Source organism: Sus scrofa, chromosome 8, assembly GCF_054392235.1.
Source record: "Sus scrofa isolate SSC_HxYL_T2T_F1_AM1 chromosome 8, Sscrofa_HxYL_maternal_Yorkshire_Landrace_v2.0, whole genome shotgun sequence".
NCBI classification, from domain to species: Eukaryota; Metazoa; Chordata; class Mammalia; order Artiodactyla; family Suidae; genus Sus; species Sus scrofa.
This window is the reverse complement of record NC_139390.1, coordinates 127,581,095-127,593,471: the sequence shown is the minus strand read 5'-3', so window position 1 is coordinate 127,593,471 and position 12,377 is coordinate 127,581,095. Positions and strand designations below refer to the sequence as shown.

Below are 12,377 nucleotides of genomic sequence, written 5' to 3'. Positions count from 1 at the left end.
TAAATTCTTGGACTTTCATTGAGTGAGCTAGACATTCTGAGCTCAAATCTCAGGAAAGAGTATTGCAAGTGAAACAGAATTGTAAGAAGAATTTTCCTTGTGGCTCTTGTATTTCAAAAGTAAAGATTTAAGGAGAATGTAAATGGCTCAAGGACAGATGAAAAATGTGAGAAAACTAGATAAGAAGAGCCGTTTTTCCTTCTTCTCTCAATCTCCTAACCCTAATATAGAAATGATTATTTTGGTTTGAGGAAGAGAAAAGATTTGAAAAGGCAGTTATGAGGTTTTAGGTGGGGATGAGTTCCTTTGAGAGGGTCCTACACATGCGTCCTAGGGATGTTGGTGGCAAGATTTCCCAAATGTGTTTGTGTGTTCGAAAGCACATGGGAACTGGGCCTCGACATGTCATGGTTATAGGCCTAGGATGGTACAAAGGCCTGAGGTTAGAAAATGGCTTATTGTATCCTGAGAGAGCCTTCCAAAGGTTTATGACAACCAGCATGTTGTAGAAGCAGCAAAATCATAACATGAGCCTTAGAGTGGTGTGAAAGATACAGAGAATTCTGTATATTCTGAAGGTAACTTGAGAATAGAAATGAGGGATAACTCAAGAACAACTTTCATGGACTGATGACAGAGATCAGTTGGGTTCATAGACATATCTACAATGTCACCAATCAAATCCCACCACCTCCCTTTTTAAAGTTACAGAACGAATTATATATCATCTGTTCTCTGAGAAGCCTTTTTTTTTTATTATGATTTCTTTCAGTATGTGCTTTTTTCCTTTTGCACAATCACACTGTATTCCCATCTCTTGTCCATCTCTTTTCACTGTACTGGAAAAATTGGGGAGGTGAAACAGGAAAGGAAGAAAGTCCCCGAGGATATCCTTGCAGTTCTCATCATCTGGGATCTTAGAACAGCAGAACACATCGGATGCTGAAACATATAATGCAATAATAAAACAATTGAATTCCTCAAGAAACAGTGATTTCAGCAAAGCAGTTATGCACATTATTGAAAGATGTCATTGCCTACCTACCTCCACCCTGACTCCATCTTCACCCTAGTTCACTTATATGAAATACAGAATTTGGTGAAAGCAAGATCCAAAATCATCTGTGAAAGAAAGGCCTCAGCTTTAAGCACCATGCCCTCCAGTTGCATGACCACAAAGACATCCAGACCTTCCACCACATCTTCTGACCAGCTTCCATCAGCCCCAGAATCTAGCCACATGTCTGATTAGGAAAGGATAAATAGATTCCTGGGTTCCTTTCCTTTTTCAACACATCTACTGCCTGCTAGATCCACTCCCTCCTCTGTAATTTGTTTCTAAGACTTCAGATGAATTTTCTTGGCTCTTCATTCCTGACTTAAATGGGTTGACATGCTGGGTCAAAATCAACAAGGTATAGCAGGGTAAAATTCAAATACCTAGATTAATTTAAAAAAATCACTAAATAAGCAAAGGATACAGGTAGAGTCAGGGGAGATAATATGAAAGGGAGATGTGCCTGAAATCAGAATTAGAAAATCAAAGCATTCGTCACAGGAGGATTTCCTTATTTACTGCTAATTGTTTGTTCTCCATTATGTCTCCAGTGCTTAGGCCAATACTGGCGAATGGTGCATCATCACTAAATATATATTGAATGAATAAATGAGCACAATGAGTGAATACTTCATACCCGAAGGCGTGCTATTTGGAGCAGACTGGCCATTTGTCAAGAAATGATGTAGAAAGGTTTTGTGCCCTGGATCTAAAAAAAGTCTAAACCTTTGCTTCTAAGATTCCTTGTAAGATTTTATGACTCCTGTTATGTCAACTCTAGATCATGTCTATAACCAGAAAAAATAATGCATAATTGACCAATATGGGATAGGGTGGTTCTCAATATCATACTGAACTCTCAGGCATTTCTTTGAAATAGGTTAGTGTGGGTCTTTCCCAAAGAGAAGCCTGCAGGTAAAACCTTTTCTTATCCTGGTGACAATAAGAAATAGGGTAGAGTATGTGAAAGATGTTGAAGATCCAAGTAGTCATCTCTTTCTTGCAAAGCCACTTGGAAATGTTTGAAGAGTCATTTCCTCTGTGATTTCAGAGTACAAGAGATCATCCAATAAAATACTCACGTTTTCCCAGCACGGTACAACTCGAAAGCTTTGTGGATTTGGTTAAAAGGCAGCTGATGGGTTATTAATGGATCTATGTTAATTTTATTTTGTAGATAATCAGTCACTAGTTGGGGAAAACTGTCTCTGGTTTTATAATCTGCAAAACAAAAGGCTTTTGTAATAAGATTTGAGAAATTTTAAACCAGCCAAATGAAAAAAAAAATCAAATAAGTCATGGAAATAGGTAAAGGATTCCTCTAAAAATTTGCCATTGAAGATGAAAGAGAATTCATTTGTACATCAGAAGCTGTTGACTGCTGTTGCTAAGTGTGGCTGCTACAGACAGTTCTGTTTCTCTTTGGAGAAAAACTGGGTCGATATTCATGTGTTCCTGAGTCCCTTTTAAATCAGCTAGCAGTCTCCAACCCACCTCCTGGGTTTACCACTATACAATCATTTCCTCCTCTCTCTCTAGTCACACACATTGAGATGGCAGGGGAATTTCCTGCCATCAGAGCAATGGATGGAGATGGGAGTTTTTAGTAAAGCTGTTGGTCAATCTTGTTCAGAAATAAGGGCTCCTATGGGGAGACAAAAATCAGAACCAAATACCAAGTTGGTGTATGTAATTATCCAAAAAGCATTGCATTAAAATAGCACAACAAACTTTGAATCCCTCAGTGTAGAACTGAAGTTAACTGAATTAGTCCAAACACGGGAAAAATCCAAAAACTATAAGCTTTATTTGATATTTAAAAAAACTCTAATTTAATTAAATTAACTAAAATTGATTTGCAAAATACACTAACTCCTCCGAGGCAAAATCTTTGGAAACTAATACCGTTATAGTTCTGTTTCCCCAAGGAAAGGAATTTTGAATTCCATGTTTGAATTCCATGTTTGAATTCCACAGAGTTGAAGAGAATTTCTTGAGAGCAACCAACTGGTCCCTTCTATTCACTGACCTACCTCCTAAACATGTGCCCTTCAGTGTCCGTCCAGAGAAAACATTTCCCGCATCGAGGGAAAATGGTGTGTTTGGTGGAGTCACTCCAATGATGACACAGACACCATAGCTTAGGTGGCAGGATTCCCAAGCGGCAACCTGATAATGACAGTAATGACCATTAGCACATTCCCATTCATAAATAACTACTACCAGTGGTGGAAGGAAGTGGGGCGTTCCTAGATTTTAAACCTCCTCCTGGGTGGATGTTACTTCAACCTCAGCTTCAACTCGGCCAGTGATGGACTCTCACTAGAGAACCAGTAGAATTTAGTGGTAAAGAGCACAGACTCTGCTGCTGTGTGACCTCAGGCAAGTGACTTTACCTCCCTATGCCTGTTTCTTTATAAAAATAGATAGAGTTGTTATAAGGATTAAGTGATTTATCATACTTCAGACATTTAGAGCACCATCTGGCACATAGCACCTACCATGTGTTTATTAAATAAAATTATTCACTGCCTCAAAGGCCACACACTTTTTTCTTTGCCTGAACTTCTCATGTGCTATGACTCTCTGTCCAACTCGTTTTTATTGAAACAAAAAAATATATACATATATATGTGTGTGATGCTTCATTTTTTTAAAATTCAGTTTTCTAAGACTGTAACAGTACACTTTTTCATATCTATCTATTTGACTTCCTTTTCTAGTTCTTTTTTTTTTTTTTTTTTTTTGGTCTATTTGCCTTTTCTAGAGCTGCTCCCGCAGCATATGGAGGTTCCCAGGCCAGGGGCCCAATCAGACCTGCAGCCGCCAGCCTACACCAGAGCCACAGCAACGGCCAGATCCGAGCTGTGTCTGCGAACTACACGACAGCTCACAGCAATGCCGGATCCTTAACCCACTGAGCAAGGCCAAGGATCGAACCCACAACCTCATAGTTCCTAGTCGGATTTGTTAACCACTGAGCCACAACAGGAACTCCCCTTTTCTGGTTCTTAACTCTGCTATCTCTCCCCTTTCCTCCCTTTTGCCTTATTTATCTCTTTGCTGTTACAGTGCTACCTCTACCTCCTTCAACCTTCGACCATGTATATTAGGTACACATGGAAATGTATTGAATGCTTCCATTCTCTGCTCTACACTGTCAGATCCAAGAGCCTGGTGCCTATTTTATTCACCCTTGTATCCCTGAACTTAACACACAGGTGCACAGGAGCTCATTTTTCAAATGAGTGAATGCTTCTGATATAGAACACACATGAATATCATATGTGAATTAAATAATGTTCATGCTTAAGTGTAAAAAGATGTATATGAAGGCTGCTAGGAATGTAGGAAAGCAAATACTAGGACTGTGGCCTTTTGCATATTTAAACTTTGTACCCTATACTGACTTTAAGTAGACATTTATTTTTTAAATGAAGTTTTAGAGTGAATTTACATTGCATTTTTAGATTTGGGCTCCACAGTTCCAAAACATATGCTTAGGAGAGTTTATATTTAATGTGTACCCACCCATTAAGCATCTACAGGCCTACCTTGTTTTACTGTATTTTGCATTTTATGGATACTGTGTTTTTTACAAATTGATGGTTTGTGGCAACCCTGCATTGAGCAAGACTATCGGGGCCATATTTTCAACAGCATTTGCTCACTTTGTCTCTGTCACCTTTGGTTAATTCTCACAGTGTTTCAAACTTTTTCATTATTATTGTGTTTATTATTGTGATATGTGACCAGTGATCTTTGATGTTACTATTGCAAAAAGATTATGACTTGCTGAAGGCTCAAGATGATAGCTTTTTTTTTTTTTTTTTTTTTTTTTAGCAATAAAGTACTTTTAAATTAAGGAGTGTACATTGTTTTTTAGACATGATGCTATTGCACACTAATAGACTATAGTGTAGTATAAACATAACTCTTGTATTCCCTGGGAGACCTAAAAGTGTGACTTGCTTTATTGCAATAATTACTGTGGTGGTTTGGAACTGAACCTGCACTGTCTCTGAGATGCACCTGTACTCACTGTGCCCCAAGCCCCATACCATGGTATCTGAGAGTCCAATGGCCTCGAAAGCAAAGTCAACACCAATGCCTGTCATCTCCATGATCACCTCCTGGACAGGCTTCTTGAGTTTCCGGGGGTTGATACAATCAGTGACCCCTAATGCTCTAGCCTGGGGAAATTTCTCCTCGTTGATATCAACCCCAATGATTCTAGAAGCACCAGAGGCTTTACAGCCCATGACGACAGCTGAGCCGATTCCTCCAAGTCCAAAGACCACACAAGTAGAACCAGGAGTGACCTATAAATTCATAAGGCATGTCTGTGTTAGGAATCAAACCTGGACACATGTATAATTAAAAAAATAAACAAAAATAACTACTGAGACTTTTGGAACCATATGCACCAGTTGAAACATTTGGACTGTTTTGGCCTAGTTTTGATGTTTTCTAGACAAAGCATTATGACATACAAACACACAGGTATTGTTCTCACCTTGGCTGAGTGAACAGCAGCTCCATAGCCTGTAGGCACCTCACAGCTTATGATGCAGATTTTATCCATGGGAGCGGCATCATCAATTTTTGCCACCCCAATCTCTTGCACAACAGTATATTCAGCAAATGTGCTTGTGCGGAAAAGGTGATAAATCTTTTCTCCTCTGCAGGTGAATCTGCTGGTCCCATCCAGCATTAATCCAGAAGAAGGTAGAACACTGTTCCACAGTAACACAGGCAGGGCCACCGGCACACACAGATGGAGTAATAGAGAGAGGAGCATCATCAGCTACAGGTCAGTGCTTGCATAGCAGAAACAATTTAGTAAAAGAGTGGCAAAACAAGTAAAAGATGGGCAAATCTACTCACTCTTGCTTCTCGCAGAAGTTTCCCTTGGGGTGCAAGCAGGCACTGCATTCTCTACATTGTGGAAGAGGGAGTGTGAGGACTTTATCTCCTATGTATAGAAAAAATATGACTGTTAGTTTAAAATGTTCCTGGACCATAAATGCAATAGAATGTTTATAAAAATTTCATTGATGGCTTGAAAACTTGCTATGAACAGATTGTGGCAACCTGTGTAATATAGCCTGTGGTGTTTCGAAGGAGAAACCATATAGCTTGGTTTTAGAAGTACCATTATTTTGGGGGGCAAATGATAGAAATATAGGGATATTCCCTGCTGGACAGATAATTATAGGTCTGCTTTCACTCTGGAAATGGTTTCTGTTAAAACCATGAATGAACCATAGCAATGCCATCTACTTTAACCCTTTTGTTTTCCATTTGAAGGCTTAAAGCCCAGTGGTTGTTACCTGCCTTCAATGGCCCAGCTGGATAATAGCAGAGCCCTTGCCATTGAATCCAATTGCCCTATGATGGCACCCTCACCCACAGCAGGCCTCTGACATGTTTTCTTTAGTGGGGCTAAGTTCCCAGATAGGCTAACTTTGGAGAATAAAAGGAATAGCTCTCCCTTTGCAAAGAGAGGCTGCTTCTGGAGCACTTACTACAGAAGGTGGTTTTTAGGTTGCAGAGTTCTGGTGAGAATATTGATTATGTTGGGATTCAATCATTAACCCTCCTGAGCACTAGGGTGGCAGAATGGGTAGGGTCTGGGAAAGAGAATTAATGCAGTGATTGCAAATTTACAAAGCCTTGTCAGAGGTCTATAACTGTCCTTATATTGGTCTTTACAAGTGTTTCTAACACAGAATAATTCTTTTTAGCCTCCTGCAGAGCTTAAATGGCATTAAAAATCTCTTGTAAATTTAGGTAAGGCACGTCTTACCTTCACTGGCCCTAAAAATCCCAGAGGTACTGGATCTCACATTCAGAAGAATCTCAGATTCTGTTCTTTTATCCTTTCCCTTCAAATACTCATTATTTTCCACAAACTCCCACTGGAATTTTTTCAATTAGAGAGGAGTTAGAGTATATATCCCTCCTATTTGCATTATCTTCTTGGAGATGTAGAAGCTGTATATTTTTTATTTTTGCCCTTCCTTCTATGCCCAGTGTCAGATGCTTGCTAAATGAATACCCTGATGATAGCTTTGTGACTGTCCCGACCATGTACTTTCTTAAATTTCTTTGTATGCCTGATTCCAAGCTGTGAGGTTCAGTAGTATCTTAATCTGTGTGATTGATCTTATTCACTTTGATCATTTCAGACATGCAAAGAATAGCTATAAGATCCCTTTTGATATGCCTGGAGAAAATAATTTACTTACTTTCTTTGATTCTTTGAAATGTCACTATCATCTTGTCAACAAAAATTCAAGTTCTATATGCTAGTTGATTAGAACATTCATTCATTTGTCAAGCATTCAAGGAATTCTATTCCTGGAGAGGCACTGTGCTAAGGAAACTATCAACAAAATGAAAAGGCAAGCTTACTGAATGGGAGAAGATATTTGCAAACAATATATCTGATAAAGGGTTTATATGCAATATACGCAATGAACACATACAACTCAACATCAGAAAAACAAAAAACTTGATTAAAAATAGGCAGAGAGGAGCTCCCATTGTGGCCCAGTAGGTTAAGAATCCAGTGTAGTCTCTGTAAGGATGCAGATTCGATCCCTGGCCTTGCTCAGTGAGTTAGGGATCTGGCATTGCTACAAGCTGCAGCATGGGTGGCAGATGTGACTCGTCTTCAGTGTTGCTGCAGCTGTGGCATAGGCCTCAGCTTCAGCTCCGATTGGACTGCTGGCTGGGGAACTTCCATATGCCACTGGTGCAGCCCTAAAAAGAATAAAGGGCTGAGAACCTGAGTAGACATTTTTCCAAAGAAGACATATCCCAATAGGCACATGAAAAGGTACTCAACATCACTAATCATCAGGGAAATACAAATTAGAATGACAATGAGATACCACTTCATACCTGTCAAAATGGCTATTATCAAAAAGGTAACAAATAACAAGTGTTGATGAGTATGTGGAAAAAGAACTCATGCACTGTTAGTAGGAATGTAAATTGGTACAGTAACTATGAAAAACAATACGGAGATTCCTCAAAAAATTAAAAATAGAACTGCCATGTGATCCAGCAATTTCACTTCTGGGTATTTACCCAAAGAAAATGAAAACACTAATTAAAAAAAATACATGCTGGAGTTCCCACCATGGCTCAGTGGTTAATGAATCCAACTAGGAACCATGAAGTTTTGGGTTCAATCCCTGGCTCGCTCAGTGGGTTAAGGATCCAATGTTGCCTTGAGCTATGGTGTAGGTTGCAGACGTGGCTTGGATCCTGCATTGCTGTGGCTGTGGTGTGGGCCGGTGGCTACAGCTCTGATTAGACCCCTAGCCTGAGAACCTCCATATGCTGTAGGTGCGGCCCTAGAAAAAGACACACACACAAAAAAATACATGCCTACCAATATTTATTACAGCACTATTTATAGTAGCCAAGATATGGAAGCAACCTAAGTGCCTATCAGTAGTCAAATGGTTAAAGATGATGTGATGTGTATATATATATATGTTTGTGTGTGTGTGTGTGTGTGTGTATACACACACAATGGAATATTATATAGCCATAAAAATATGAAATCTTGCCATGTGCAACAACATATATAGATCTAGAGGGTAGTATGCTAAGTGAAATAAGTCACACAAAGAAAAACAAATACCGTGTCATCTCACTTATATGTGGAATCTAAAAATAAAACAAACAAACAAAGGAAACAAGATGAAAACAAACTCATAGATACAGAAAACACTCAGGTGGTTGCCAGAGAGGAGAGAATGAGGGGGCAAAATAGGTGATGGGGATTAAGTGGTACAAACCTCTACCTATGAAATAAATAAGCCAAGGGATTGTAATACGGTCAATAATATTGTGGTAACTTTGTTGGGGACAGAGGGTTATTAGACCTGTGGTGATCATTCAAAATGTATGCAAATGTCAAATCACTATGTAACACACCTGAAACTAGCATAATATTGTATATCAACTATATTTAAATTAAAAAAAAAAGAAACACTGGGAGTTCCTGCTGTGGCCCAGTGGTATCCATTGGTGTCTCTGCAGCAGCAGGATGCAGGTTCCATCCCCGGTGTGGCACAGTGGGTTGAGGATCTGGCATTGATGCAGCTACGGTGTAGGTTGCAACTCTGGCTTGGATTTGATCCAACCGGGAACTCCATATGCCACACGGAACCCAAAAAAGAAAAAAAAAAAGGAAAAAAAGGGAAAAAAACCCCCACTGAATTCTTGTGCAATTAATTCAGAATAAATTAACCTGCCCGATTATAGAGATTACCCTTTCTGCTGACAATTTATTAGGAAAAAATTTTATTGAGATATATTTGGTATACAAATTATATGTAAGTTTATATTGATTTGATACATTTATGTTGCAATATTATTGCCATTATAGCATTAACTTCTATTGTGTTATATAATTATAATTTTTTTTCTTTTTGGAAACCATTAAGATCTAGTCACTTAGCAAGTTTAATGTTTATAATAGAGTTTTATTGTCCATTTTTTTTTTAAAGAAACATCCTTGCTCCTAAGGTGTTTTTAATCTATTTAGAACTATGCTGGTTCTATCTCAGCTCTCATTTAGCTATGAATATATACTTGGTTCAGCCACTGCCCCTCTGCATTGCTGACGGTGATATCAGAGAAACTGTGTGACACTGGAATCACTGGATGCATTTAATATCATAGTATGTGATGAGTTAAAAGAATTAGAGGCAAACCAACTTATTTCTCCTTAAATACATTCATGCATTGTTGGTGGGAAGCTTTCTGCAGCCCACTTCCTACCTGGTTTTACTGAGCACACTCCTTCACCAATACTCTCCACAATCCCAGCTCCTTCATGGCCTGGGATTAAAGGAAATTTCATTGGGCTTAATCCTTTCAGTACATGATCATCGGAACCACAGATCCCAGAAGATGTCATCTGTATAGGAATTAAGTGACAAAGGATCAATTGCTTTGGAATTTTTCTTTTTTTTTTTTTATATCTGAGACTGATTATTAATTTTTTTTACACGAATCATCTCATTTGATCCCTATAACAACACTCAGAGAAGCGCAGGGCAGGCTTCATCATTCCCAATTTAGAGATGTGAAAAGGGAGATTTGAAGACTTAGAATAACTTGTCCAAAGTCACATGATGTATGTTCAGACCTGGAAATAAGCTAGATCTTTTGAAATCTACTCTGTAAACTCCATACCACCAACTAATTTTGAAATATGAGGAGTAGTTGCATACAATGAAGGACTTTTTGGCCACGTATCAATAGCACCACCATTGAGAAACCAAGAATTTTGTTCCCAATATTGTGAAATGTTTTCCCAATGCTCTGGGAAAATCGATTTAAAAAATTTTAAACTTGTTCGGCAACTCCAAGCACTTACTAACTCTATCTTAGTTTTTTTTTTTTTTTTTTTTTTTTTTTTGTCTTTTTGCCATTTCTTGGGCTGCTCCCACGGCGTATGGAGGTTCCCAGGCTAGGGGTCTAATCGGAGCTGTAGTTGCCAGCCTGCGTCAGAGCCACAGCAACGGGGGATCCGAGCTGCTTCTGAGACCTACACCACAACTCATGGCAACGCCGGATCGTTAACCCACTGAGCAAGGGCAGGGACCAAACCCTCAACCTCATGGTTCCTAGTCGGATTCGTTAACCACTGCACCACGACGGGAACTCCTCTTAGTTTTTAAGATTCTTTTTCTAAGAAAAGTAGACAGATCGAAAATCACATTTTGGGGAGTGCCCGTCCTGGTGAAGTGGAAATGAATCCGACTAGGAACCTTGAGGTTGCAGGTTCGATCCCTGGCCTTGCTCAGCGGGTCAAGGATCTAGTGTTGCCTTGAGCTGTGGTGTAGGTCGCAATGTGGCTTGGATCCAGCGTTGCTGTGGCTGTGGTGTAGGCTGGCGGCTACAGCTCCAAATTTGACCCTTAGCCTAGGAACCTCCACATGCCATGGGTGTGGCCCTAAAAAAGACAAAAAAAAAAAAAATTCAAATTTTGTACATATCTATATCTATCCCTTTATATATGCAACGAAATAGGATTTCCTTACATTTGCCTTCAAAGATAAAGGTTAAAAACTTAAATTTACCTTAATACGAACTTCCCCAGCCTTTGGTGGCTCAACTTGAACTTTCTCAACTGAAAGAGGAACATTTTTTGCCCAGGCAATGGCTGCCCAGCATGTGATTGTCTGTTGACACAAGGATAATAAAATGACACATTTAGTGATAACACTTAACTTCTGATCATACAAATGACACTTACTTGCTATAATTTGTAAAAATAAGAAAATCATAAAGAAACTGAAAAATTATTGTTGCAATTTCAGACATGAGCTGTTAAAATTTTAGCATATTTCCTTTCAGTTTCTTACATAATTTTTATGTAGTAGAGATCCTGTCATATAAGCAATTTTGTATTTTGGTTTTTTTTTTTTTTTTTTTTTTTTGCTAATAATAGCCACTGTATTTTAACATTTACCATTTAGTTGTTCATAAACATTTTCTCGTGACTTCAAAATGCTTACTTTTTTTATTTTGCTTTTTAGGGCTGCTCCCGTGGCCTATGGAAGTTCCCAGCTAAGGGTCGAATCAGAGCTACAGCTGCTGGCCTACACCACAGCCACAGTAACTCGAGATTGCAAACCCACTGATCGAGGTCAGGGATTGAACCCACATCCTCATGGATACTAGTCAGGTTTGTTTCTGCTGCGCCACACCAGGAACTCCCAAAATGCTTTATAATCATTATTTTATTTTATTTATTTATTTTTTTTGTCTTTTTGCCATTTCTTGGGCTGCTCCCGCGGCATATGGAGGTTCCCAGGCTAGGGGTTGAATTGGAGCTGTAGCCACCGGCCTATGCCACAGCCACAGCAACGCGGGATCGAGCCGCGTCTGCAACCTACACCACAGCTCAGGGCAACGCCGGATCATTAACCCACTGAGCAAGGGCAGGGATCGAACCCGCAACCTCATGGTTCCTAGTCGGATTCATTAACCACTGTGCCACGACAGGAACTCCTATAATCATTATTTTAAATGGCTACTTTATATTCCATCATTTGACTATATCCTAATTTGTTTAATTAGCATCTACCTAGAAATGTAATTATTTCCATTGATTTGAATATTATAAAGTATACTGTAATAACATCGTTGTTTATAATTTTGACTTGCCTGTTTTCCTAAAGTAAGGAAGTTGTTGAACAACTTCTTGGTCCCTGGTACACAGCATAGTGATTAGATATTTCTATATATTACAAAACGATCACGATAAATCTAGTGACCGTCTGTC

The 12,377-nt window shown here is 39.1% G+C and overlaps 2 protein-coding genes across 12 annotated transcripts in view; one reads left to right on the top strand and one right to left on the bottom strand.

Moving 5' to 3' along the window:
* Positions 1-12,377, top strand: part of C8H4orf17 (chromosome 8 C4orf17 homolog) — a 350,193-nt gene that overhangs the window by 117,477 nt on the left and 220,339 nt on the right. For 9 of the 11 annotated variants that reach the window (XR_014813329.1, XR_014813330.1, XR_014813332.1 and 6 more), the window contains one exon: positions 5,746-5,870. The exons of the other annotated variants lie outside the window; for them this stretch is intronic. The gene's annotated coding sequence lies outside the window, so the exon portion shown is untranslated. The remainder of the gene's footprint in view (positions 1-5,745; positions 5,871-12,377) is intronic. 11 annotated transcript variants of the gene reach the window in all.
* LOC110262184 (alcohol dehydrogenase 1-like) lies at positions 737-11,265 on the bottom strand. Its single transcript, XM_021101731.2, has 8 exons — positions 11,170-11,265; positions 9,863-10,001; positions 5,945-6,032; positions 5,574-5,793; positions 5,119-5,379; positions 3,091-3,226; positions 2,140-2,278; positions 737-942 (listed from the first exon to the last, which is right to left on the bottom strand). Exons 2-8 carry the CDS (start codon positions 9,999-10,001, stop codon positions 918-920), a joined length of 1,008 nt encoding a protein of 335 aa, XP_020957390.2. The 5' UTR covers positions 11,170-11,265; the 3' UTR covers positions 737-917.

Excerpts from the sequence above, each read along its gene's own strand:
- LOC110262184 (XM_021101731.2), bottom strand. The coding sequence starts at position 10,001 with ATGACATCTTCTGGGATCTGTGGTTCCGATGATCATGTACTGAAAGGA. Across the intron at positions 5,794-5,944 it reads AACTTCTGCGAGAAGCAAGA|TGTTCTACCTTCTTCTGGAT; the intron begins GTGAGTAGATTT and ends ACTGTGGAACAG. Across the intron at positions 3,227-5,118 it reads TTGGACTCTCAGATACCATG|GTTGCCGCTTGGGAATCCTG; the intron begins GTATGGGGCTTG and ends TGTCATTATCAG.